The sequence below is a fragment of the Silurus meridionalis genome, chromosome 23 (assembly GCF_014805685.1).
Source record: "Silurus meridionalis isolate SWU-2019-XX chromosome 23, ASM1480568v1, whole genome shotgun sequence".
Classification (NCBI taxonomy): Eukaryota; Metazoa; Chordata; class Actinopteri; order Siluriformes; family Siluridae; genus Silurus; species Silurus meridionalis.
The window spans coordinates 21739915-21765805 of NC_060906.1; the positions used below are offsets into that span (position 1 = coordinate 21739915).

Below are 25891 nucleotides of genomic sequence, written 5' to 3' on the forward strand. Positions count from 1 at the left end.
ATGCTCGGTCATGGCAACCCAAACACACATTATTGGCTAATGAATGTTTCTGGATATTTATTTCTAAGATTGATTCTGCTGTTGTGTCTAGCTAGCAATATAAGCACTGTTTTGTTTGCATGTTCGTGTGTGTGTGTGTTCCTAATGGAGTCTGTGCAGGAACAGAAGGTCACTGAAGCTGGTTGGAAAATATAAAAAAAGGAAAGCTATGCAACCTTCTATTTACCAGCATAGACTTTTCTGCTTTCCTGTGCCTTTCGAAATCTATGCAGCAGAGTTCAGACATATATCACGTGTGTGTAAGTCATGATGAGAGAAGCCATAGGCACAAAACAATGCAGATTTCTACTCAGGTTACGTGACAAGGAACCTGACGATCGCGTGCGTGAATAGAAGTGTGCGGTTGTCATGGCCGATTGTGATCACACCGTGTGCTGGAGGCCCTGGTTGGCTTCAACACGTCCACACTCTCTGATCACTAAAGCTTTGTTTTGTTTTTAGACTTTCCATACGCCAAAGCTCTATTTATGTACATTTACACAAAGTATTGACTTGTATTTTTTCATCTAAAATGCAAAAAGGGACAAAAAAAAATTAAAGTTTGCTTTTTATTTGTATAGAGAATAAATAAAATATTTTTCTATTCATAGTCTTGTGTTGCACTGTTTTAAAGGGGCGGGACAACTTTTAGCTTCACAAAATAAATAAAATCTATATGAGAATAAAGTTGCAAAATCAGGTGTAAAAGTTCAGCATTTCAGGCTGCACAAAAGAGGCAGTCTGTCCCATATTGATGGTTTCTGTACAGTTCAATTACAAAATCTGTTTCTTCAGACTGTTAAGTGGCCAATGCATCATAAATTTTAAGTTGTATTTGAGCAATAGCGCCCTCTAAGGCCAGTAATTAACCCATTGCCACTTTACTTGTAAACCTATTTTTTTCTTTATAAAAAAACCATGGCACTAAAACAGCTGATTTAAATTCTATTGGTAATAAAACACTGGCAATGAGTTTGGAGTTGAAAGGGACTTTAATAGTCACAGGATTACAAACAAAAAGACAAAACCACAAACCCTGGTGGTTAATCAAGGACTTAAAAAAACTAGGGTTTGTGAATAAGTATGTAATCCATAATGTTGCACTTAAAAAAAAAAATTACACAAAAGGGGAAAGAATTGCCATGATAAAAAAAAAAAAAAAAAGAGCAAAACCAAAAATTTGTTAATGATTGTATGCTATTTAAATACATCCAAGGAACAAACCCAAACTTCCCAAATGAGTAAAAATGTACATATGAAGTGGCTCCAGCCAGATCCATCAGTGATTAAAATTCTACAGTCCCTAAAATGTCCATGATTTCAGAGTCTTTTATACAAAAGAATAAATATCAAAATTTTTAAAAAAGTATTTTAAAAAAATGGACGTGTGGTCCCCTTAAAAAAACCATGTAAAATATAAAGCCACCTGAAGTCCAGGACCGGGTTCATGGAGAGATGGGTCTGAGGACGGGCTGCCAGGGGTCTGCTGAGAGGACGCTGGCGCTGATGGCCAGTCGTGCGTGAACGTACTGCAGCACCGTCTGTTTCACTCCGTCCATGTAGAGCTGGTCACCTGAGTGCAGGTACAGCCAGATGAGCCGACTGAGCTGAGCGCTCGCAGAGGCACCGTGCAAACTTCCTGTTCACAAACAAGAACCCCACACGGTCATACCATAAGGCTGCCATCTCGGATAAATGCAGTTTGGAGTCATTCTGTTCTCCAGGCACCAGAAGATAAGACAATCCAGAAAAACTACAAACCTTCAAGAAACCTTCAAACCCACCTGCCTGATTTTTCCAGCCATATACGGTTCTTCAGCAAACTGGTTCCACAAAGCTGGAGGTACACAATTGTGCAGAACGTCTTTGGATGCTTTGGCATTAAAGATTTTCCCTTCGCTACAGTATAATTATAATAACCCTCCACTCCAAGATGTTCCACTAGATTTTGTAGAGATTCAATCCACCACAAGGCTGTTAGTACTGATGTAGGTGAGGTGGTGAGGAGGCCTGAGGTGCAGTCAGCGTTTACATTCATCCCAAAGGTGTTCATTAGGGTCTATAGCAGGAGATCTTCCACTCCAATCCTGGTAAAGCCTATCTTCATGGAGCTGGCTTTGTGCACGGGGCATCGTCATGCTGGAACAGGTTTGGATCTCCTCAGACGATGGGTGTCAATACTTTTCTACCTCTAGTATATATTTTGAAATCAATCATGAAATTCAGGGAAGAGACTTCATTACATGCAGCACTGAATCCAGGAATAAACAGGAGACGAATCACACGTGGGAGTACAGACGTGTGAAACTGACCGGCGCGGCTGAGGGTCGGAGACGTGCGCATCGGAGCGTCATAAATCCCAATTAAAACTTCACTGACATCTCGTCACCGACTCGCTGATGATTAATGGCTCGTACACAAGCCGGGGCAAATGAGGTCATATTTACTGCTGCATTCATTTTTTTTTTCGCCCCCCCCCAGACACTTCAATCCCAGTCTCAGATCGAACACCACACACAGTGGAGCCTCTTAGTGCTACAAATTACAACTTTCTACCTCATGTTGCAGTTTCTGTACATCTGAACAGCTTTGTGGTGTTGAAGGTTTCTCATGAGCTGATCTACAGAGCTCCAGGAACTTACCCTGAGTGAGCTTGGTGTCAAACTCCAGCAGTGTGAAGAGCTCGTCGGGGAGCAGCTCTCGGAGCCAGGTGTTGTCCTCCAGGTAGATCCAGTCATGAAGCATCCTCTTCCTGCGTAGGAATCCCTGAACGTGCTGCAGGTACACGCCATTCCCAGATACCAAGTACAGCCTGAGCAACACAGAGTGACACTTATATTCACCTTCATTTTCACGTCAATGTTCTGCACAAAATCTGGCAAAAATAAGAACCATTTCTCACTTTAGGACTTTGAGGATAAGTTTATATTTTCCAGCCTTCTCCCATCTGCCTCTTTCACACCAACTACCTGCATGTCTTCCCTCAATACATCCATAAACCTTCTCCTTGATCTTCCTCTTTTCCTCCTTTCTGGTGGCTCCATCCTCAGCATTCTCCTACTGATATACCCCATGTCCCTCCTCTGCACATGTCCAAACCATCTCAATCTCACCTCCCTCACCTGGTCACCAAAACGTCCTACACGCGCTGTCCCTCTAATAAACTAATTTCCAATCCTGTCCATCGTCGTCACTCCCAACGAACATCTCAACATCTTCAGCTCTGCTACCTCCAGCTCCACCTCCTGTCTTTTACTCAATGCCACTGTCTCTAAACCATACAACATCTCAGGTCACACCACAGTCCTATAAACTTTCCCTTTCATTACGGAAAGACTTTATAATAATCTGCACTAAATATTTAGAATCCAAGGCTCCTCAGTACACTTTGAAGAAAAACAGCTTGGTCTGGCTTTAGAGAGGAGGAGTTTTATTCTCCTCACAAACCAAAGAAAAAGAGAAGAGTGCCGACTCGCTGTGAATCTCGCCCTGTGACTGACTGCAGGCCATGTGTTTGAAGCTGCCAGCCGCAGCCCTGGTTCTCCCACCGAGAGCTCGACAAGCTTCAAAGCCCTGCCTGAAAGGAAAAAAGGGCACTGGGGCAGAAAAACACCAAGCACCACAAGCTTTAAACTGAAGCAGCAGCCATATTTAAAAGCTGAATCGTTTCTTCAAGCAGCCAGCAAATGTTGTGAAATGTTTGATTTGGTGATGGGCAAATATTTTAATCTTCTGTTTCTGTTCTCCTCCCCTCCCTTATGAATAGCTTTAATAGTCCAGAGAAATGTAGCTTTTATAAACATTAGGGCACTCGATCAATTACAATATTTAATTGCAAAGACTTAATTAAAATTTTTTGGTGGAACTTATTTTTATATCCGAGTAAAGAAAGGATGTCGTGAATAAATTTGTTTTGATTTGAATTTCGTGTTCATTTTGACAACCCTAAAAAATGAAGATTTTTGGAGTTTTATTAAAAAAAAAAAAAAAAAAAAAAAAAAACTTTAAAAGCCTCCTTTACTTCTTTTGAACACCATCAGCTAGACCTTTCCCACGATTTCTAGATGAACTCTCAAGCCCATGTCCAAGATGTTCCTTATGTACCCGAGCTCACTTCATTCCCATTAACGCTCTGTACCTACTTGTAATAAGGTAGCGTTTCGATCATCTTCCAGTTGACGTAGTTCACAGCAGTCTCCTCCAGAGTGCATACTCTGGTCATCTGCATTTTGGCCACCTGCCAGAACCTTTCGTGATCCACCAGCCTCTCCTGCATCTCTCTCTTCAGCAGCAGGTACACACCATCCAGAGTGTCCTCGTAAACCTTCAAATAGATCACACAAAATGCAAATGCATGCGTGTTCCCAAATCTCCTGACATTCCTCAGTTTAATAGTGAACCAGGACTTAGACCTACAGTATAAATACACAAGTTTGTTGACACCGACCATAAGACTGGAAGGGGCTTTTGTTTGTTTTTGAACATCCCATTTACCTCCAGCTCTTCGATGATGTTCCACTAGATTTGAGTTTGTAAATTTGTAAAGTCAGGTATTGATGTAGGTGAGGTAAGGAAACGTTGGGTGCAGTCAGCGTTCCAATTCATCCCAAGTGTGTTTGAGATCAGAGCCACTCAAATCTTTCACTCCAACCCAAGGAAACCGTATCTTCTTGAAGCTGGCTTTGTGCACAGGGGCACTGTTTAAAGCTGGAACTAGTTTGGGTCTCCTAGTTTAATTGGACACCCTATAAAATTGTGCTCCAACAGTTTTGTGAAGAACCAGGAAAGTCAGGTATCCACAAACTTGTCCATATCTAATTAACTGTAAAGAATATACACACCAGGGTATGCTGGTATAACAATTGTGAATAAAGCAATTTACTTTATTAATAATACTATAAATCAGCTTAGGGTTGAAGACAAACTGACTTCTTACCCACGTAGTCACATTTCATGTAATGGATAATCAATCGGAACGCTAAACAAGAACAGAACAGTCGTTCCCTTAACAGCCTCTACATCTTACTCTCAAAGTTGAGAAGCCACATCAGAAAACTTTGAACATTGACACAAGACACCTTCTCCAGATGTTCGAGATTGGAAGGTCAGGGGTTCAAGCCCCCGTATCACCAAGCTGTCACTCTGGCACTTAAGCAACTCCCTTAACCCTCTGTGCTCCAGGGGGCACTGTACCATGGCTCTGACCCCAGCTTCCAAGCAAGCTGAGATATGTGAAGAAATACATTAATAAAGGCTATTTTATTCGATATAAAATCTCGTCAAAGTTGTTCATGCGGCACATTACAAGTCTCTTCGAAGGACTCGTCGCTATGGAAACAATCGCATGTATGAACAGACCCGTATAACGTTTCAGAGCATCATTACCGCTATCAGAGCTGCTGTTACAGAAATAACCATCTGACCAATCAGATTTAAGAATTCAATGGCAATGTGGTGTAAATCCAAAAACAAGCCCAGTGGAATGCTCAAGGCTCAAAGACTACAAAAAAAGCCTACTACATACACAGCATAAAAATATGACCCCAAAAAAAATAAAAATTTAGCTAGAATTAGTTTGAGCAAGTCATCTTATGCAACAAGACGGAAAAGTTATAATTTGTAGTCAAATAAGACGGAGTGAAAAAATTCAATAAAAAAAAGACAGCACTTATGGTTCAGAGCTGCAAATGTAACTATTGTTCCAACATGCAAGAACGAGCTCTTGGTTTAATCTGTTGTGGTAAAGCAAGATGGAACCACCAAGCCCTGAGGGTTATTACAGTTTATTCTCTGTAATAAGACCAGGTGGTGTTTCAGTCTGCCCCAGGATCGAGGCCACTAGTGACTTGCACATGGACAAGTAGTTTCTCACAGTATAAATGACTAAATTAGGAATACAATATGTTTTCTTCCAATATTTTTCACAGAAACCCAAAATAAGGCTTTTCCTTTCACAAAAAACCCACCGAGCAGAGTTTCTTTATAAAGAATCATTAGAGACGCATCTATCCAACACAAAGCATTCCTTGAAATAAAGCACTTTTTAAAAAGCAGAGTCGTATTTTATATCTCGCCAAACACCCCATAGGTACGAGATAAACTGCTTTTAAACTTGCAATGCGCCACATTTAACATGTACTCCTAAGGGAAAAAAACAAGGTGGGTGAAATGCAGCTGCGTTCAAAAATGAACCAATCAGGTCACAACGAGAAAATCGTTGAGGACAAAGTGGCAGTGAAAAATGAGCTCTGTTAGCGAGTGAACATAAGGAGACGATCACAACAGGGGACGGGAAAAAAAAATCATTTCCAATTAATCAAACATTGAAATGTAACTAAAAATAACGTTCACTGCTACGCAGCGTACCGTCCCACTTTACCTGCAGGCGAACACAACAAGCAGCTCAGATTCTGTCGAGTTACACTGATCATTAATACGCAAGGTATCTAATGCAGAGACAAATGCTACGCTAGTTAGTAGACTGGACAGAGTGGGAATGTCCTTCGAAAAACATCAGTTTCTATTTTCAGGCACATTACTTTCAATAATAAATCAAAGTTTTGAGACTAGTTTTATAACTCGCCAACAGATGGCAGCACAAGGCTGCACGCAAAGTCACAGGGAGCGTCAACCTTCATTAGTCACTGTGCCAAAAGGACATCCTCCTGTGTACAACAGGAGCTTTTCTGACTGCATGAATTTGGCAAATGCGACCGGATCTGTGGCTTTAAAAAAAAAAAAAAAAAAAAAAAAAAAAAAGGGATGCACCACGAAGACAATGTACTCAGTCACAGTGAACCTCACACGTCCGCACCCACCCTACTCGGCAGATTTGGCTCCTGCGGACTTTGCCCTCTTCCTGAAGATGATCTCGCAGTTTTGACACCATTCCCGGAGGTCCAGCACAAATTGCAACGGTGCTGAACACATTTTGAAAAAAGACGACTTCCGGTAAACATTCCAGAAGTGGTAGGACCCCCGGAGAGCGCTGTGTTGCTGTGCTTTTTTGAAGGCGATTGTGTGTAAACGTAGATAAATTAAGTACCATCTTGTAAACAGAGCCGGTCTCGAAACTGATACCACCTCGTATTTTATAACATTTGCAGTATGTGTGGTTGACAACTGCAGAATTTGATCATGGTTACTGGTAAACCTGCCCATATATTACGCCACACAAAAGTAGTAGTTATGCAAATGCACATATGCAAATGTCCTTGCATATGTATAGGTCTAAGTTCTGGTTTACTAATGAGCCAAGATAAAATATTAGCACACCTGACCATTGGACTAGTATGGGCTTTTTTCCAACAACCTATTTTATATTTAGCTTCTGGGATGATGTTCCACTAGATTTTGGAGTGTGCTTGTGGAGATTTGAACCGCATTCATGTACATGTGAAAAAACAGAATTGCATCATGCTCCAAATGCATGAAAAAAAAAACAGCAAACCTACAGCTATTTATTTAAAAAAATATCTATTTATATATATTAATATATATCTATTTTATAATATGCATTGCCAAAGGGAGGAATGTGGTTGCGTTACTTGCAAATACTACGGAAAACTACAAAACTTTTAGTGGGAAGTGCAAGTAACCTGACTTTTAAAAACTCATTACATCAGCATTGGAAAGTTATAAATATAAAAATCGGATAAAGGACGCCTTTGGTGAAACTTCATGTCTTTTCTCACCCTGACAACTTTTGCTCAAGTGTAATGGAAGTAGTTTTAAATTTCCACAATATATTTGCACATTTTATACATTTACTGACAGTTATGACCACCATGAGACGGCCATTATTGGAGAGTTGGAAGGAAGCGGGTTCTCTCTCTTCTGAGTGCCAGAGAGAAGATTGCTTTTAGATTTGGGATAGTAATCAAGATGAAAAGGTTTTGTGCAGAAAACAAGCTGAAAACACTGTATGGACAAAAGTATGGACACCTGACATTTGTATGCACTTTTTGAACATGACATTTCTCATTTAGTCCCCAGGTTCCTGTTATAATAACCTCCACTCTTCTGGGAAGATGCTCCACTAGATTTTGGAGTGTGCTTGAGTTCATCAGCCACAAGGGTGTTAGTAAAGTCAGGTACTGATGTAGGTGTGAAATCTGCCCTGTGTATTCAAATTTGACTGAACAGATTCCTCGAATAACTCAATTTGAATACAAAAAAAACAATTTAGTCTATTTAACTACACACGTAGCACATAATCAGTTTCGATTTTTGCCCATAGTTCCAGCAATTCATTATTGTGTCAATCAACAAAACCGATGATTCGGTCAACCTCTAGTCATACTATGCTTAATAGTCAAAAATATTTTAAATGTTTGGCTTAAATATATAAACAAGAAAGATAACTAATCTAAAACACTTTGCAAAGGTTACATCGATGCTAAAACAAAGAAGCAACTTCACTCATCCTTGTAATTTCTCCTTGAACTGCAGCTCATTCGTTCTATTGAAGTGGCAGTAAAATGGAGGAGCAGCACGATTAAACAGGACGCATATTGATACGCCTGTTATCAGTTTAGCCAGCGATTAGGCAAAGGGGAGAGTTTCTTGTTGCCTGCTCATGCTGTGACCTGTGAAATTAAAGACACTGGCTAATGTACGAAAAAACTGATTGAACATAATGGCAGGAGATGCACACCACATGAATACGTAAAAGAGTTGCAGTAGCCGCTAGAAACTCGCTTTAACTTTGCCCTAAATACAGAGAGAATTTGCATATTTGATCAGGAGTGCAGTTTGAAGTGAGCAGCTTCAGCACTTCAGGCACAAGTACTGTTCTAACGTGGGAACGAGCTGTTGGCATGATTTGTCATGTGTGGGTTTTACAGTGGATCTGGAAGGTCTTCACATCGCTTCACTTTTTTCCACATTTTGTGTTAGAGCCATATTTCAAAATGGATTAAATTTTACAAAACACCCCATGAAAGCATGAAAGAAGTTTGTTTAAACCTTTGCAAAAAAATAAAAAATATTCACTGCTTTTGCCATGACACTCAATTTTGATCATTTGATCTGCAAACTTTAGTTAGTTTAAGTAAATGAACATGAACAAGGTCCAGTGTGAAGTCTCGAACGTCAAATTAAATAGCATGTGGTGTCAGTGATTCGCCTCTAGAGGCCGCTATTATCGTATGACAGCCGACATTCTCAGCTGCTCCAGCGCAGATGCAACCCGGAAAAACTGTGGATTTTTGCCGATAGTGGATTGCTGAAACTCAGTGGCAATTAATTGGCAATACCGATGAATCGATAGACCTCTAATAAGACTAGGAAGTGTTTTGTACCTTTCTGCGTTTCAGTCTGCCCCAGTCACGGCCCAGGATCCAGGCCACTAGTGACTTGCACATGGAGAAGTAGTTTCCGACTGTATGAATCCCTGCATGGAAAGGTGGAAAAATGTATTAGTAAGAAATTGCAGCCTTCCATGAATGATCACTAATGAGAATTTTAACCCATGACCTTCCGATCAGAAGTCCAACATCTTATCCACACAAGCTACACACATCCTAAATAACCACACTTGATCCATTAATACATATTGTGCATTCTCACGCTTTCCATCAAAACACAATTATTAAAAACCCTACAATGACCTCTACTTGCACTGGTTTTAAACTTAAACTCACCGATGTTCTCATCTCCCCGAGCCAGTTTGCCCCTCCAGTAGTCACTGGTGATGGGATGAAGTGAGGCCAAGTATCTCACATCACACACCGTTTCCCCCCATGTGGAAACCTTCTTCTTGCTGTGTTTCCTCCACTGCAGGTAAATGGCTCGGAGCTGGCGGTTTAATGGAGTTGGCTGGCGAAAGAGCCAGTAGGTAAAGAGCCACTGGAACCTGCACTGGGTGTACTGGCGGTACATCGACGCCAGTTCAGAATGGTCTAGAGGAGACCGAATGTTTGTACATTTTCCTTCTCGTTTGCTTAACACAGTTAACAGCTCAAAATTTTTATGCAGCATTTGTTGGGATCGGGTCAATATTTTGGTTTGGTGTATTTGTAGTGTTTAATAAAAAAATAAATAAAAGAAATCACTTGGCAATAAAAAGCAGGAGAGCACCAACTAATCAAGACGGAATAAGGACTGAGCATGACTCAGTCTTGTAGTAAGACAAAAGGAGGCTCTTTTCACTCAGCAGCCCATTACAGCACTTTAATGTCACTCAGCAGTGCAAAAAATGTAATTATTGTATTTTTGCTTCAAAAGACTTCCGTTGCTTTATCGGTAGGGCAGAAGAGCTGCAGTGCACACATGAGAGAAGAGTGAATAAAGGGCTTCAAAAAATACTGGCTGCTTCAATAAAAAAATAGACTAGTGAATCCTGAAAAAGCATGAGCACATGGATGTTGTAATGTTTTACAAAACTTTACAGCCACCTTTACAGAAGTTACGATATAGATCTGAAATTTATGCCTAATGAGAATGCCAGAGGTGATGGGGATGAAACCAAGCGAGGAACCGAACACAAAAGCAAACCCATCCTCACCTGGATTCATCAGATATGCAATTATAAATAATTTCTCTTATACACCTGTATACAAGACAACAATGATGGAACTATAATGAATGGATATTCAGTGTTCCCCAGGATGGGTTCCTGTTTGAATCTGGTTCCTCTAAAGGTTTCCTCCTTATTCCATCTCAGAGTTTGTCCCTCAACTTTTACCATTGGCTCGTTCATTATACAATTCAAATTTAAAGGAACTATATATAAGGTGGTATCAAAAAGATTTGAGATTGGTTTTGTAAGATGGCAGACAGCCACACAAAGTTGCACGCAAAGTCACAGGGAGCACCAACCTTTCAATATTAAACCAAATGTTATTTTCTCAAGTGAGCCTCAAATCAGGTCCACTGGTTATTCAAACACCTGAAAGCACATTTCAATTTAATAAAACTAATGTGACTGTACCAATCACACTGAGGAACTGATGCAAAGGGAATGAAGAGAGAGCACAAATGACTTACCACTGCTTTGGTGCTGCTTAAGTACATAGTGAAAAAGCATGGACGTGCTGCCATGGTGAGTGACAGCGAGGTTATACAGCTCCCGCCATTCCAACCTGAGCATCTCATCACCTACTGGTTGCTCTATAATATAAATAAAATGTGTTGTTTTTTTTTTAAGTTTGTAACAGATACAGTTTGTACTTTCAAAGAAAAAAATTTAAGTGTTAACATTTCTGCATCTGTAAAACTATTCATTTATATATAATTAGAAGATGCGCTTTACAATTATCTTCGCTAAACTGTTTCTCGAGAGCGTTCTCTTAGCACGATCAGTCACACCATGAAGTGATGGGAAAGAGTAGTGGAAACCAGGCTATACTTCTCCAATGTTGGAGAAGTATAGAGAAGGTCAGGAGCTGCATTGTGTTTGTGCAGAGGAGGGACATGGAGTATATCAGAAATATAATGCTGAGGATGGAGACACCAGGAAGGAGGAAAAGAGGAAGACCATGGAGATGGTTTATGGATGTGGTGAAGGAAGACATGCAGGTGGTTAGTTTGAAAGAAGCAGATGTAGAGCACAGGGTAGTGTGGAGACGGATGATCCACTGTGGCGAACAGGAAAGAGAAATAAAGTATCTATCCATCCATCTATCTAATTCCATCTATCCATCTATCATTTGAAATGTTAAATGCAGTATGAACGGTCCTGAACACATTCACAGCTTTATCTCTGGCTGTTCCAGAGCTCTGATATTAGAGACTTCTTCCATGCATCTTAATCCTAAATTTTATTTGTATTTATTTTTTTAAAACAAAGTAAAAAAGTACAGAAACTATAGAAACAGAGCGAGTGTGGGAGCAAAGTGAGATGAAATAAAACCAAAATTACAGTCAGTGCTGTTTAACAGAAAATCAATCAACACCTGAGAGATCAGAATGAGGTATTTGAGAGCCCTGAGGCATAATTGTGTTGCCTTATTATTTGTGTTTCTCTACACCGAGATATTTAAAAATTCAAATATGGAGAGAAACTGTAATGTGGAAATCTCCTGTGTGTCAGGCAATTTCTGAGTCCTTGTTTCCATCGCATCATCAATTTCTACTCAGTGTGGGGTCTGGTGAGTGGAGTACCTTGAAGTTTCTCTGTGAACAGGTCTCGCGGCGTCCCCCACAGCTTCTCCAGATCAGCACATGAGAGCTGAGCGGCAGGTAAAGGCACTCGCTCCTCCATTACGAGCCACTGAGTCCAGTAGGCATGCGGAGGGAATGGCACTTCGGCAAACAGCTTCTCCTGAAGGGACCGGTTGCAGTGGACGTTTCGGAAAAGCGCCCTCCACATGAACACTAAGCGGAAGGCGGTTTTGGCAGTGTAACCGGCGGTGGTGATGTTCGGCAGGCCTACCCCGAACGAGTCCTAACCACACACGGTTCGAAAGGAGTTTTAGAGTGTGTGTGGGGGGAACAATTATAAGCAAACATTAAGAATGAACTGTAGAAATGCTTTAAGGGAAACCAAGTTCCAACAAGCAACAAAGCAGCACAAAAATAAAGAAAATGAAGTGGGAAGCTGGGCACGAGTGGCTTGTGAGAGATGGGGAATCTGGTTTGTCATGGAGATGAAATCATAAATGGCCAGAAAAAAAATTAGTTGGCGAACTGGCTGTTAAAAAAGCTCACGTCAAACTGTGGTTAAGGTTTTTGGACAGTGGTGGACCGATGAATTTTACCGATACCAATACCACGTTGGACCGTACTTGCCGATAACTGATTGGATTTTACAATGGATACCGAATAAAAACCAAACACTTCATTTGAAATCGTATCAACTTTATTAAAAAAAATAATAAAATCATGAAAAATGCATAAAAAGTCAGAAAAATTACATTAAAACAAAAGAATTGATAAAAGATTGAGGTACGAGCTCGAGACGCCACTGCTAGATGGCGAAGCCAGAAAGCGAAGACTGCGACGAAAATTAAGATGAGCAAAGAAGAAAAAGTAAAAAAATTCAAAGTTTAGGGATACGTAGTGTACAGGAGTGATGGTAAAAAACTTCCATCCTCCCCTGCCAGCGTCTTCGTTAGCTCAAGTCGTCTTATCTCCAAGGTAAGTACACTGTATAAAACCTTATTATATCTTTACATACTCTTTCTATTATGTCTTTTAAAAAGTATTTTCCTTATTTAATAAAATGGAAAAAAATGGGGTTTCATTTTGAGGGTTGGAATGGAAAGGGCATTTGAAGTATTTTCAATGGGGAAAATTGATGTGTGAGCAAATTGAGCTACGAGCTCGTCCACGGAACGAATTAAACTCATAGGTCAAGGTACCACTGTACTAGCTAAAAAAAAGAAATTGTATTTCAAGTGTACATATGAGTAACTAGTAGGACTAGACCTGTTGCTGATGGAGGCGTTCCTGTTGAACAAAGGTTTGAAAAAATCCTAAATAATCCACTTCAAGACATCGAACAGGAAATAATGTGATTTGGATGCCAAAGTTGTGCGACTTTGACGAGGCAAACAAAAAAAAGTTACAAAACTGGCAAGTTTTAATTGGCTGGTGAGTGAAAAAAAATTTAAGCCAAAGTTATCAGGCAACTAGACTTTAAGTTACAGTTACCTCACAGTGAACATCTAATTTTTACTATCAAGTTATCAAATATACAACTGTATAACAATAATTATTTAAACCACCTTCACTATTTTCAATAATGTTGCAGCCTGATATTCAAATAAATTTTTTCACATCAATCTACACTCTGTAGCCCATAAAAAGTAAAATCATCCTAGAAATGTTTGCAAATGTATTAAAGAATGAAATAACTTTCTGTTCACTTTGGTGGAGGAAACCTGTGGAACTAAAACGCACAATCTTCATAAATAAAAAATTAAAAAAAATTATTTTGAGCAGAATTAACTGATTCACAATGAATTTTTTTTTTTTTTGTAAATGCAATTTTAAATTTTGCTTTCCAATAACAGTAACAAAGAGTAGAAATATTCAATAACAATAATATTTTTTTATAAAATATAATAAAGCCAATTAAATTTTTGTTTACAAAAACTATGTTGCGAGATTGTGATCTCACTTATACGCCTTAACAATTAGCTATAAAACGAGTTTTGTGCATTTTTAGAATATTATAGCGTTTTAAAGTTTAAGTTTACACTAAAAAAGTTTAGTTTTTTGTAATTTTGTAAATAATAGCAGCTAATTGGAGCCAATTTGCGTTAATTGGTTGTCAATTATCCCTGTTTGTGGAACCACTAACGCCTATAACAAAAACACCGGGTTTAATTTAAAAAATGTGCCCTTCTGCTAAATATTTGATGAATTAATTAGTAATATTTACAGAAATTAAACCTTTACCTGGAAGTGTCGAGTCCACAGAGAGTCACAGGAACAAACCCGGAACAACCTGCAGCAGGTGCTGCCGAGTCTGAGTAAAGACACCGGCTCCAGGTGACTTAAAATAACAATAAGCACCTCGTCACTTAAAAACAACAAACCCGGGTTTATACACGAGTCAAGGGGATCGTCTGTGGTGAAACTTTCCTCCTCGTTAACGGATAAACAGGAGAAATGCTCCAGAAGCTCGCTCTCCTGGGTCGTATCGTGATAGGCCATAACCGCCAAGAAACACGCCAACCGCCGCCATCTTGGGGACAACGGCTTTAAAAGGTCCGGGTCGTACCAAGATGCAATTGAGGGGGTGTACTGGATCAAGATCACAATTACGATAAGCATCAAAGATGGAATTAAACTGAAAATTTAAGAAGAATATCTTATTATAATACTTGTTTGTACATGAAAAGCTACTATTTTAATATATGGACATATGTATTTAATATGTCTAAGTAGTCAGAGTATAGAGAGTTCCCCTATTTATATATATTGTTAAGTGGCTCAAATGTAAATGAATATTATTAGTATTAAAGATATCATAATAGCTCTGTGTGTGTGTGTGTGTGTGTGTGTGTGTGTGTGTGTGTGTGTGTGTGTGTGAAATTACAGTAGATTTATTGAAATATTCTTATAATTAATTAATGTTTTAATAAAGACCTTTGATTATTATAACTAAATAAATTCTTTGTGTAATAACTGCAAGCTATTTGTCAATTTGATAATCTTTTGTTTTAACCAGACAGCTCAATGATACATTTAATTTTAATAAGGCACAAGTTTTTGCTTTTCTCAGTTATCATGTACGACTAGTCGCAGTTTTATGTTATACATTTAGTCATTTTGAGATTTAAGACAAAGATCCTTTATTTAAAGCGACAACTCAGACACATAAAGAATTCCAGTACGTAAAAGAAAAAAAATACTAAAAATAATAACTTTATACATAGATTTGATCCAAAATCTGATAATACTCCGAAGGACTATGATGCAGCTGCTGACCAGCCGTAACACAAATTAAATATAAGACAAGTGCTTTTTTTTGTTTGTTTTTTGTTTTTTTGGTACAAGTTTACAATCAAGCTAATACATGTAGTTTATATTTAATACAAAGAAAAAAATTCATATTTTCATGACAGGGAAAAAAAACCACAAAAAAACGCGATGACATTCTTTTTGTTCTTTCAAAAGAAATTTGAACTGAAATGGTGATAAATAAGACTGAGACCTATAATTGTCTGAATGTGCATGTGGGTTTTGAATCTGGTTTTCTAATCAGCAATATATATTCGTTTCCATCCAAGAATACACGTTCTCACAAATCTATGTTTCCAGACAAGTGGAAAACCGAGACTGTTGACTATTTCACAAACATTACCTATATGGCAAGGCACTGGCTCTTAACAAATCATTATATCATTTATTGTAACTCAGAAACTGTTGAAACAAATGTAAACCATGTATATTGAACATACAGAATTCTTCTCTTTACCACAAATGTACTCGATTAGCTGTAGCATGAATTTTCTGCATTTTTGTACTGGAGCTATGAGGCTAATGTAGCTAACAAGTGTAAGGCGGTAAATACTCGGGAACGTGTTGCATTAACAATGAACTTAAACAACAGGGTGATGTAATGCGAGTTACTCTTTCTACTCCAATGTTCACTATTTTACAAGAACAGCACATAAAAAGTGTGCTTTATTCCTTTTACACTACATTGACTCGCAACTATTATTCAATTAAACAACACATCGTTTTATATTTATATATAAAGGTGTGGACATCCACAAAACTGTTTCGGTTTTCACTTACATTTATGGTATTTGGCAGATGCCCCTATCAGAGCGACTTACAAAGTGCTCAAACAATATGTAAACTTCAGATGTTTCGTCAATAAGAGGAACAATAGTTTCTATGTCCTCTATTTTTTTGCCATTTTGTAGATAATAACAAAAAAATAATAAAAAAAGGAATATTGTTGTTACATGTTTTCAACTGAACACTGATACTGGAGACACACTTTCTTCAATGGTTTTTCTTTATATTTATTATTTTCAACATTTCTACACTCAAGACGTTGAAATGAAGACAGAACAAATATAAAATTATGTAGTAAACAAAATGTGTTAAACAACACAGAATATGTTTTATATTTTTAATTCTTCTAAGTAGCTACTTTTTGCTTTGATGACAGCTTTACACACTCTAAAATGGTTTTTCAACAATCTCAAGGAGCTGTTAAGTACTTGTCTGCTGATTTTCCTTTACTCTCCAGTCCAACTCATCCTAAACCACCTTATCGGTCTCTTTCTTGGTCAAATAGTTTTAACATAACCTAGAGATGTGTTTGGGGTCATTGTCCTGTTTGAAAACAATTGATGGTCCCTAAAAGTGCAAAGCAGATGGAATGGCATGTTGCTGCAAAATGATGCGGCAGCCATGCTGGATAAATGTTCCCCTTACTGTTGAATAAATCACCAACAGTGTGACCAGCAAAGCACAACAACACCATCACACCTCCTCCTTCAGGCTTCACAGTGGGAACCACACATTAAACCTGTCACTTGAACTCTGAGAAGCATTAATGTAAATAAGAGGTTTCTAAGGCTGGTAATTCTAATAAACCTATCCTCTGCAGCAGAGGTAGCTCTTGGTCTCCTTTTCCTGTGACGGTCCCCATTAGAGCTTGTTTCATTATTGGTTTTGGCAACTACAATTTTTCTGATTGACTGACTTTTGGGTTTTTCTTTCTTTTCTCTTGACTTGAGTGTTTCTTGCCATAATATGGATTTGTATAGAAGTTGTTGTAGCACTAATAGGACTATTGATTCTGTACTCACTTTTTCCTCTGATGGTACAGTATAAAGCTCATTACAAAGGCAAGAAATGTCACAAATAAACTCTTGACAAGGCAAATGTATGAACTAAAAAACCATTCCAGGTGACAACCTCGTGAATATGATGAAACATATTCTTGGTTGTTTAACATGTTTTCGTTTACTACATAATTTTGTACACGTTGTTTCCTAGTTTGGGAGTCTTCAGTATTAATGTACAGTGTTGAAAATAATATAAATAAAGAAAACCACTGAAGAAAAAGGCATTAAAAATATATAATATAATATAATATTTTTCAACTGAAAATAATCCACTGGTTTGTCTCTGAAGGCTGGGCGCTTAATTTCATATCTCAAAGCAATTTTAAGGGCTACATTGACTCATTCTAGACATATTACACAAATGGGAATTGGAGAATAGTCGTAGAGACGAAACTGTATTTTAGAAATCAGTCATTGCATTTCCAGTGTCATATCTATAGACATTTTCCCTAGAATGTTCTTTAAGCCTGGTAGCAACACTTCCACAGCCCACTACTGGATTTTACCCTGGTGGTTGGTGACTTCTGATTTAGATCATGTCCTCCATCCACCTTACGGGTCCCTGTGCAACTGTAGAATATCATATCAGTAGTTCTCACACTATATAAAAAAAATATTCTTCAGATTCATAATGTGGACTTTGCTGTGGTATAAAAAATTATAGCCACCAATTTAGATGTACAGTACAGACCAAAAGTTTGGACACACCTTCTCATTCAAAGAGTTTTCTTTATTTTCATGACTATGAAAATTGTAGAGTCACACTGAAGGCATCAAGGGCTATTTGACCAAGAAGGAGAGTGGTGGGGTGCAGATGACCTAGCCTCCACAGTCACCGGACCTGACCTTCAAGACTGTTGAAAGACCATTTCAGGTGACTACCTCTTGAAGCTCATCAAGAGAATGCCAAGAGTGTGTCAAAGCAAAAGGTGGCTACTTTGAAGAACCTAGAATATGACATTTTTCAGTTGTTTCACACTTTTTTGTTATGTATATAATTCCATATATAATTCCACATGTGTTAATTCATAGTTTTGATGCCTTCAGTGTGAATCTACAATTTTCATAGTCATGAAAATAAAGAAAACTCTTTGAATGAGAAGGTGTGTCCAAACTTTTGGTCTGTACTGTATGTAAACAGCTTTATATTATAACAGTCTGTATTGAGAAAATGAAATATGAATATCAGATTGGTGCTACATTATTATTATAAAATAAAAATTTAAAAACGTAGCATACTTTTTAGTTTTTACGTTGCAGGCCATGCCTCCTACCTGAGCCTGATTAAATATCTGTGGGTTAAGAAAATAAATAACAGTGTGTTATGTACAACGCTGTTTTAGTGCCACTGAAAAAAAATAATCTAAGATTACACGAATAAAGTCGAAATTAAAAGAATAAAGTCATAGCATTAGGTAATGTGCGGCTGCTGATGTTTGAATTTTACGCTGTTTGCGTAAAAGCAATAGCGCCCTCTAAGGTCACAAAATACGATGGAAAACCGGTAGGTCAATACTTCAGCCGGTGCTGCTACAACTTTATTTTCATAATCTTAGTTGGGATTTTTTTGTTTTTTTAACGGGGCACTAAAACACTGTCATGATTATGATTCAGGCTTGCAGATTGGATAATCCTAAACTAGTAGCTATGAAAGTGTTAGCTACGTTAGCCTTGCTGCTCCAGTGCAAAAGGAAAAAAAAATTAACCCATTGATTACGTTTAGTGTGAAAAGTCAAATGAGATATTTTTACATTTGGCCGATTTGTTCCTTCCGAAAATCAATGCGAAAAAGAAAATCAAAATACGCACGTGGAAATTTGAGATTTACTGAAACGTTTTGTGCTCGTGTAAGAAAAACAAACTCACAACCAAGATTTTGAACAAACAGTCAGCACAGATCCTTAAACACTTAAACTGTGGAGTGGAGGAGATGAAGTTTATACACGATGGATCCGAGACAGTCCGAGATCACTGCTACCTATTCACAGTTCGTGATCACAGTGTACTTGTTTGCTACGGGGTTATATACATTATTCTCTGATTATCATCATTCACTTTTCTACACGCTTGTGGGACGGGCTGTGAATAATTGCGTGCACAAGACAACACCCTCTCAGGCGACTCGAACCCGAGGCTCGTCCTCGATCTCCTGCCCCAGGCTGCTGTAGGTCACCGAAGGCTCCAAAGGCCCGACGTTGGGCGTGTCCGGGACGGGATTTCCAGCGTTGCGGAACTGCTTGTAAACGCGAGGGTCCTGCGCCACGTAGGTCGAGGAAGAGGAGTAGATCACCAAGCCGAACAAGATGATGAACAATGACAGCAGGTAGAGAGCTGAAAACTGAAACAGACAGAATACAGGAATGTCAGGAGTAAACACCTGCGATGTACTATTATAGGAAAATACTCAAACCTTGATTAAATGACACTGGAGACTCCGCCCAAAAGTTTTTATTATGAAGATATCACCTCATTAGCATATGTTAATCAGAATAAAAATTTTAATAGAGATCACCAGAGCTGGAGCTGAAGGTAGTGCTGTTTTTAATCTGTATTTTAAAGCACTGATTTCAGGTTTCGTTCTTTCTAATTTCTCTGCGGGATCAATTAACTATTTCTTTCTTTCTTTTTTTCTTTTTTTCTTTCTTTCTTTCTTTCTTTCTTTCTTTTTTAAAATGTCCTTGTTAGATCAATGCATTATTCTTTCTTTCTTTCTTTCTTTCTTTCTTTCTTTCTTTCTTTCTTTCTTTTTCTTTCTTTCTTTCTTTCTTTCTTTTTCTTTCTTTCTTTCTTTCTTTCTTTTGCTTATTCTTTCTTTCGCTTATTCTTTCTTTCTTTCTTTCTTTCTTTCTTTCTTTCTTTCTTTCTTTCTCTCTTTCTTTCTTTCTTTTGCTTATTCTTTCTTTCTTTCTTTCTTTCTTTCTTTCTTTCTTTCTACCTCTTTCTTTCTTTTGTTTATTTATTATTTTCTAATTTCCCTCATGGATCAATTATTCCTTCCTTCCTCACTGACCCCTTTGGGTCAGGGAGGGTCTGTTGGTCTCCTAGTTGAAGTCTTTATTTAAAGACAGCTGAGTGGAAGCAGTGGGCATGGTCAAGTGCCAGCTTGTGCATGAAAGTTTTTGGAAGGTTCGAGGGGCGTGGTCAGCCACCGGATTTGTGAATGAACGGCAGAAACGACTCCTGGCTCCACCCCATTCACAAAACCGGTGTCTGACCACGCCCCCTCGAACCTTCCAAGACCTTGAACCCTTCAAACGATAGTAAATAGTTCAAATGTAACGGATATTTGCTTATCGATGAGTGAATCCACTCCAAAGAAATAAGTAAAATATTCATAGAACAATGTTGTAGTAGAACCTCCAAAGGGATCACACTCTCGGTTTCTATTTCAAGTGTCGATCCTAAAATAGATTGCACCAGGGTCACGCTTCTACACACCCATGACATTTAGAAATGGAATCCACAAGCTGTGATTATAACACCGTTTTTTGCCATTAGGCTGTTTAATGAGGCCATGAAGTGGTTTTATCTGGTCTGGAGGGACGGATGAGTTTCATGATAAAAGCACATGAAGTAAGAGAAACCCCAGAATAATATCCAGGACTGAAACCTGGTCACAATGATGAAGGGGTAAATATTTAAATAATGAATGCTGGGGTGTGACCAGGCAGGGTGGAGATGAACAACAAGCTGTTTATGATTCATTATGGAATCTATTCATCAAAGAGCAACAGATGGCTTTCAAATGTATTTACAATCCTGCATAGTGCTGTGATTATAAAAGGTAATTATTTTAATGTTTTATTGCCTAAGAAATGAAGAGAATTAGCGAGACGTGTGAAATCCCGGAGCTGGTACTGTCCACATTTCTCCATTATATTCACATACAGATCACAATGTGATCACACACACACACACACACACACACACACACACACACACACACACACACACACACACACACACACACACACACACACACACACACACACACACACACACACTTCACACAGACCCATACAGCCATAGACAAGAAACACACACATGCAACCAGCTATACATGGAGAGACAAATATTTTCACACACACACACACACACACACACACACACACACACACACACACACACACACACTTACTGTACATACAATTACAATTTAAGTACTATGATTCATTATGACTTCAATGTTCCTGTTATCATTTGTGTCACAAGACAATTGATTAAATGTATGCAAAAGACTGTTACACTCAGCATATCTATCTATTAATATAATGGTATTAATGAGTCAAACACTGATATCAAATAAGATGAGCAAGCCCAAAATCTTCTTTTAAACTACTTAAAAAGAAATGTGCAATTAAGGTCACGTGTGTTGTGGTGAGTTTGAGTCTCTTCATCATTTATTCCTCTCTAAATGTTCTGCTTGATGTTGAACTGATGATGAACTGCACGTTGGTGATCAGTAGATACACCAAGCGCCAATCAAAACAAGTTCAAAACAGAGCACGAACTCGACCCTGATTGGTGGATCGCTGTGTGATTGACCAGTTAAGTTTTTATTCTCATAAATAAAAAGTAAAATGTAGGTGAGTAAAAAGTACAATATTTGATCACATACTGCCATGGGAGTATTTTTGAGTAATGGAAGGAAACTTAAAGGAAACTCAGGAGCTAGTCAAGAGCAGAAATGCTTCACCCCAGGCTGTTATGTTTCCCCATATCACATTTAATCTTGTGTCTGGATCTGAAAAATCCTATGTAAGAAATAAATTAGATTTTCCTTTCATATGTAAACACAACCCCAGGGTTCAACTCCAAACAAAATATGAAATATTTCTCCAAAAAACATTTGCCTTCTACCTAAAGTTATATACACTATATGGACAAAGTAGTGGGACACCTACACATGTGGCTCTTCAAACTGTTACCACAAAATTTAAGGCAACCAATCATATTGGACGCCTTTGGATGCGCTATAATAAACTTTTGCGTTCACTTGAACTTGGAAACCCAAACCTGTTCCAGCATGGCGATGCCCCTGTGCACAAAGTGAGCTCCTTGGAGATCTGGTTTACATGCTTTGGAGAGGAAGATCTTGCTGCTATAGAGCTCTGATCTCATCCCTACTGAACACCTTTGGGATGAATGTAAACACTGACTGCACCCCAGGTCTCCTCCCCTACAGAACATCAGTATCTGCCTTTACTAACACACTTGTAACAGTTTGGGGAAGAATCACATATGGCTGGAAAAGTCTGGTCTCCTAATACTTTGGTCTATATATTGTAATGTATGAACAGAAGTATAATAAAAGCCACTCGCTTCATTATGATGGGACATTCTCACAGATTAGCATGAATTACTATGGCGAACAGCATACGTATCAAAAGCTGCAGCACTTTAACACGTCTGTTCTGTAACCCTCTACATCCGTCAATAGAGAAGACGTGAAGAAAACGCAACGACTAGCAAAAATATTTTCCATTTACGCTGATGGCTTGTCGCAATGCTAATTCACATTTATCAGCTAGATTCTGCCTGCCTTTGATTAAATGGCTGTCTGTCTCCAACCCCGGCAATTTTGTCTCTTTTTTCAATAATAATAATAAAAAAAAAAACACTTAAGGAAAACTGATATGTTGCAGTTTCCAATAAGGCATATGGAGGTGAATATTACCCATAAAAAAAAATGTCTCGCCATAAATCATCCTGCAATATTCGCCTGTATTCATTTTTCAAGAGAATACTTTCCTTATATCCTGAAGAGTTATTACAGTGTCTCAGCACGCAGCACGTTGATCAAGACTGATAGCAAAGCGTCGATGCTTTCTCGAGCTCCCTGGTGAAGTTTTCAATAACATTAATTAGGCTCTTTGGGTTCTGAGCTCATTTCAACACGTTCTATTGATCTGTATTATTTCTGGTAGCCTACGCCAGAGGTCCCCAACCAGCAGTATATAACAGTTCTGGAAAAAATTGTCTATAGATATAATACTGTCTTAGTTATTGTGAATCTGTATTGTGTGGCACCATCCAAATTTACATTTGGTGTGATTTCTTATCAACACTTGCAGGCGTTTAAGCTAAGTAGTAGCATGAGTGTTGAACAAACATCCTGAAAAAGATTTTCAATGTATTCAGTTTGTCTATGAACTTTCTCTCTACTGATGAGAAAAAAAAAAGATTTTGTTGTATGCACTGCTAAAAACAACCTGTAATCTGTAACCCATTACCCCAACACCCACACACCACCTGCCGAACCATGAGTGTCTACAAGGTTGGAGACCTGTTTCCTACAACTCATCTTATTCTAGAGACCAGCGTTGGACAGTAACAAAGTAAAGTATTACAGTACTAAAGTATTTCCATTCGTTGAGACTTTTACTTTAAACTTTTCTACATTACAAAGTCAAATCTCTCTTATGAGGATAAAAACCTAACTAATCAAACATGCAGCAAGCCACCAATCAGGGTCGAGTGCACGCTCTGTTTTGACCTTGTTTTGATTGGCGCTCGGTGGCATCTTCTTATCACCAACATACAGTTCAGCTTCAGTTTAACATCAAGCATTTGCAGAGTAATAAACAATGGAAGACACCTCAACATGGTTCATCTCAAGGTTTCTTCCTTATGCCATTTCAGGGAGTTGATCTTTTTCACGGTCGCCACTGCTCGCTGATCAGGGACAAACTTACACTTATAAAGAACATCTTATTTATTCTTTATTACCGCTTTATCTGTGTAAAGCTGCTTTGAGACGACGTCTATTGTTAAAAGTGCTATACAAATAAAAATGAATTGAATTGAAGAAATTCCTGTCAGTTTTAAGGTTTTGGGGTCATGATAATTTTATTAGAAATCAATCAGTGTTTGACTCATTATTATTCTATTAATAGATCAGTGTGTTGAGAGTCACATTCGAGTTTTTTCACATAAACTAGGTGGTTTAAAGTTGATTAAGTGAAGAGTCTTGTGACAAAAATGATAAAAGGAACAATATAGCTGTAATAAATCATAATACTTTGGAAACTTAGGTAAATTTGAAGGCAAAAACTTTTGTACTTTTACTCAAGTGAAACTTTAAAAGGATAATTTTACTGCTACTGGAGTTGCATGCCATGCTACATTGCTAGCATGAATGACTTAGCAGTTTGAGAAAGAAAGAGAAATCAAATGACAGCCTGATTTATTTTTTTAAATAAATAGCAAGGGACAAAAATGTAATTGATGATAAGAAGATCCTCCATGTTTTATAGACCACAGTGCATTTGCTCACAGAACGAATGTAGTGATACATTGTACACTGGTAGGTGGTACATGAAAAAAAGTAGTTTTATATTTTAGATTAGAGCACAACATTTACTGGGCAATTTAAAAATACTTTGCAAAAATGGTTTGTAATAATAAAAGTCATAAAAGTAATGTATATAATAACCACAACTGTCTGTATAAGACTGTAGAACGAATATTACTCATAATCTTACATTCCAGTGCTCATGTTAGTTCTCACTCTCCAGTCTTCTGTATTGTTTTAAAGATTTATGATCACACTCCTGATGTCACCCAAATGAAAATGGGTTCCCCTTTTTGAGTCTGGTTCCTCTCAAGGTTTCTTCCTCATAACATTTAAGGGAGTTTTTCCTTGCCACAGTCGCCGTGGCTGCTCATCAGGGATAAACACACATCGTTCACCTTAACTGTTAAATTCTGTAAAGCTGCTTTGAGACAATGTCTGTTGTGAAAAGCGCTATAGAAATAAACTTGACTTGATTTAATGTTATATGCGCTGTACACAGATCAGTCATAACTTTAAAATCACTGAATAATATTTGTTTACCTTGTTACAGTGGCACCTACCAAGGAATTGGATTTATTAGACAGCATGTTTACAGGCTCAAACTTGATGTGTTGGAAGCAGGAAAAATGGGCGAGTGTGCAGAGTGTGGGAGGTGGCAGCTCCGGGGGGTTGAGGCAGCATTACACTCTGGATCAGGGACATCGCCATGCTGGAACAGGTTTGGGTTTCCAAGTTCAGGTGACACAATATACAATACAATTGTGTCTCCAGCTTTGTGGTAACAGTTTGGAGAAGAACCACAGATGGCAGGAAAGGTCAAGTGACCCAATACTTTTGTCCAAATACAGTAGTGTATCTATTTGACCAATCAGATTCAAAATTTAAGGTGTGATGCGGAATATTAAAATGAATTCACCTCTCATTTAGAACGCCGACGCTTTGCTAAAGAGTAAACGTCATTTACTCGGTGTGATCCTTTTGATTCCTAGCCACCCTGAACCTTTTTGTGAATTTCCACGTCATTTCCACGGAGGTTTGACTCCTAAACTGCTTTTGTTTCATCTAAAGGTTCGCTGGCTCGAAAAGAAAAAAAAAAGAGACCAGTGCGTAGTTAACGAGCTCGTGTGAACTTTGCTTAGGAATATAAATTAGGGGGCAATTTGGTCAGGATGGTATTTGAATTCCCAGTGAGGACGGAAAATTACAGCGGCGAGCTCATTTCACACTCACGCTGCACAATATGATTATTACTGCCAGAGTAATTCACATAATCATTTTGAAGCAGATACACTGT

The 25891-nt window shown here is 38.3% G+C and overlaps 2 protein-coding genes across 2 annotated transcripts in view; both read right to left on the minus strand.

Moving 5' to 3' along the window:
• Positions 1-1012: 1012 nt before the first annotated feature.
• On the minus strand, positions 1013-14680 carry si:dkeyp-114g9.1 (uncharacterized protein LOC555399 homolog). Its single transcript, XM_046835760.1, has 8 exons — positions 14386-14680; positions 12145-12427; positions 11029-11151; positions 9684-9941; positions 9342-9433; positions 4182-4363; positions 2682-2851; positions 1013-1678 (listed from the first exon to the last, which is right to left on the minus strand). Exons 1-8 carry the CDS (start codon positions 14641-14643, stop codon positions 1485-1487), a joined length of 1560 nt encoding a protein of 519 aa, XP_046691716.1. The 5' UTR covers positions 14644-14680; the 3' UTR covers positions 1013-1484.
• A 3644-nt stretch (positions 14681-18324) lies between these two features.
• slc35f1 (solute carrier family 35 member F1) overlaps positions 18325-25891 on the minus strand; it is a 151703-nt gene continuing 144136 nt past the window's right edge. Inside the window, exon 8 of the mRNA XM_046836729.1 lies at positions 18325-19638. Within this exon, the coding sequence (XP_046692685.1) occupies positions 19414-19638 (225 nt within the window). The 3' untranslated portion in view covers positions 18325-19413. The remainder of the gene's footprint in view (positions 19639-25891) is intronic.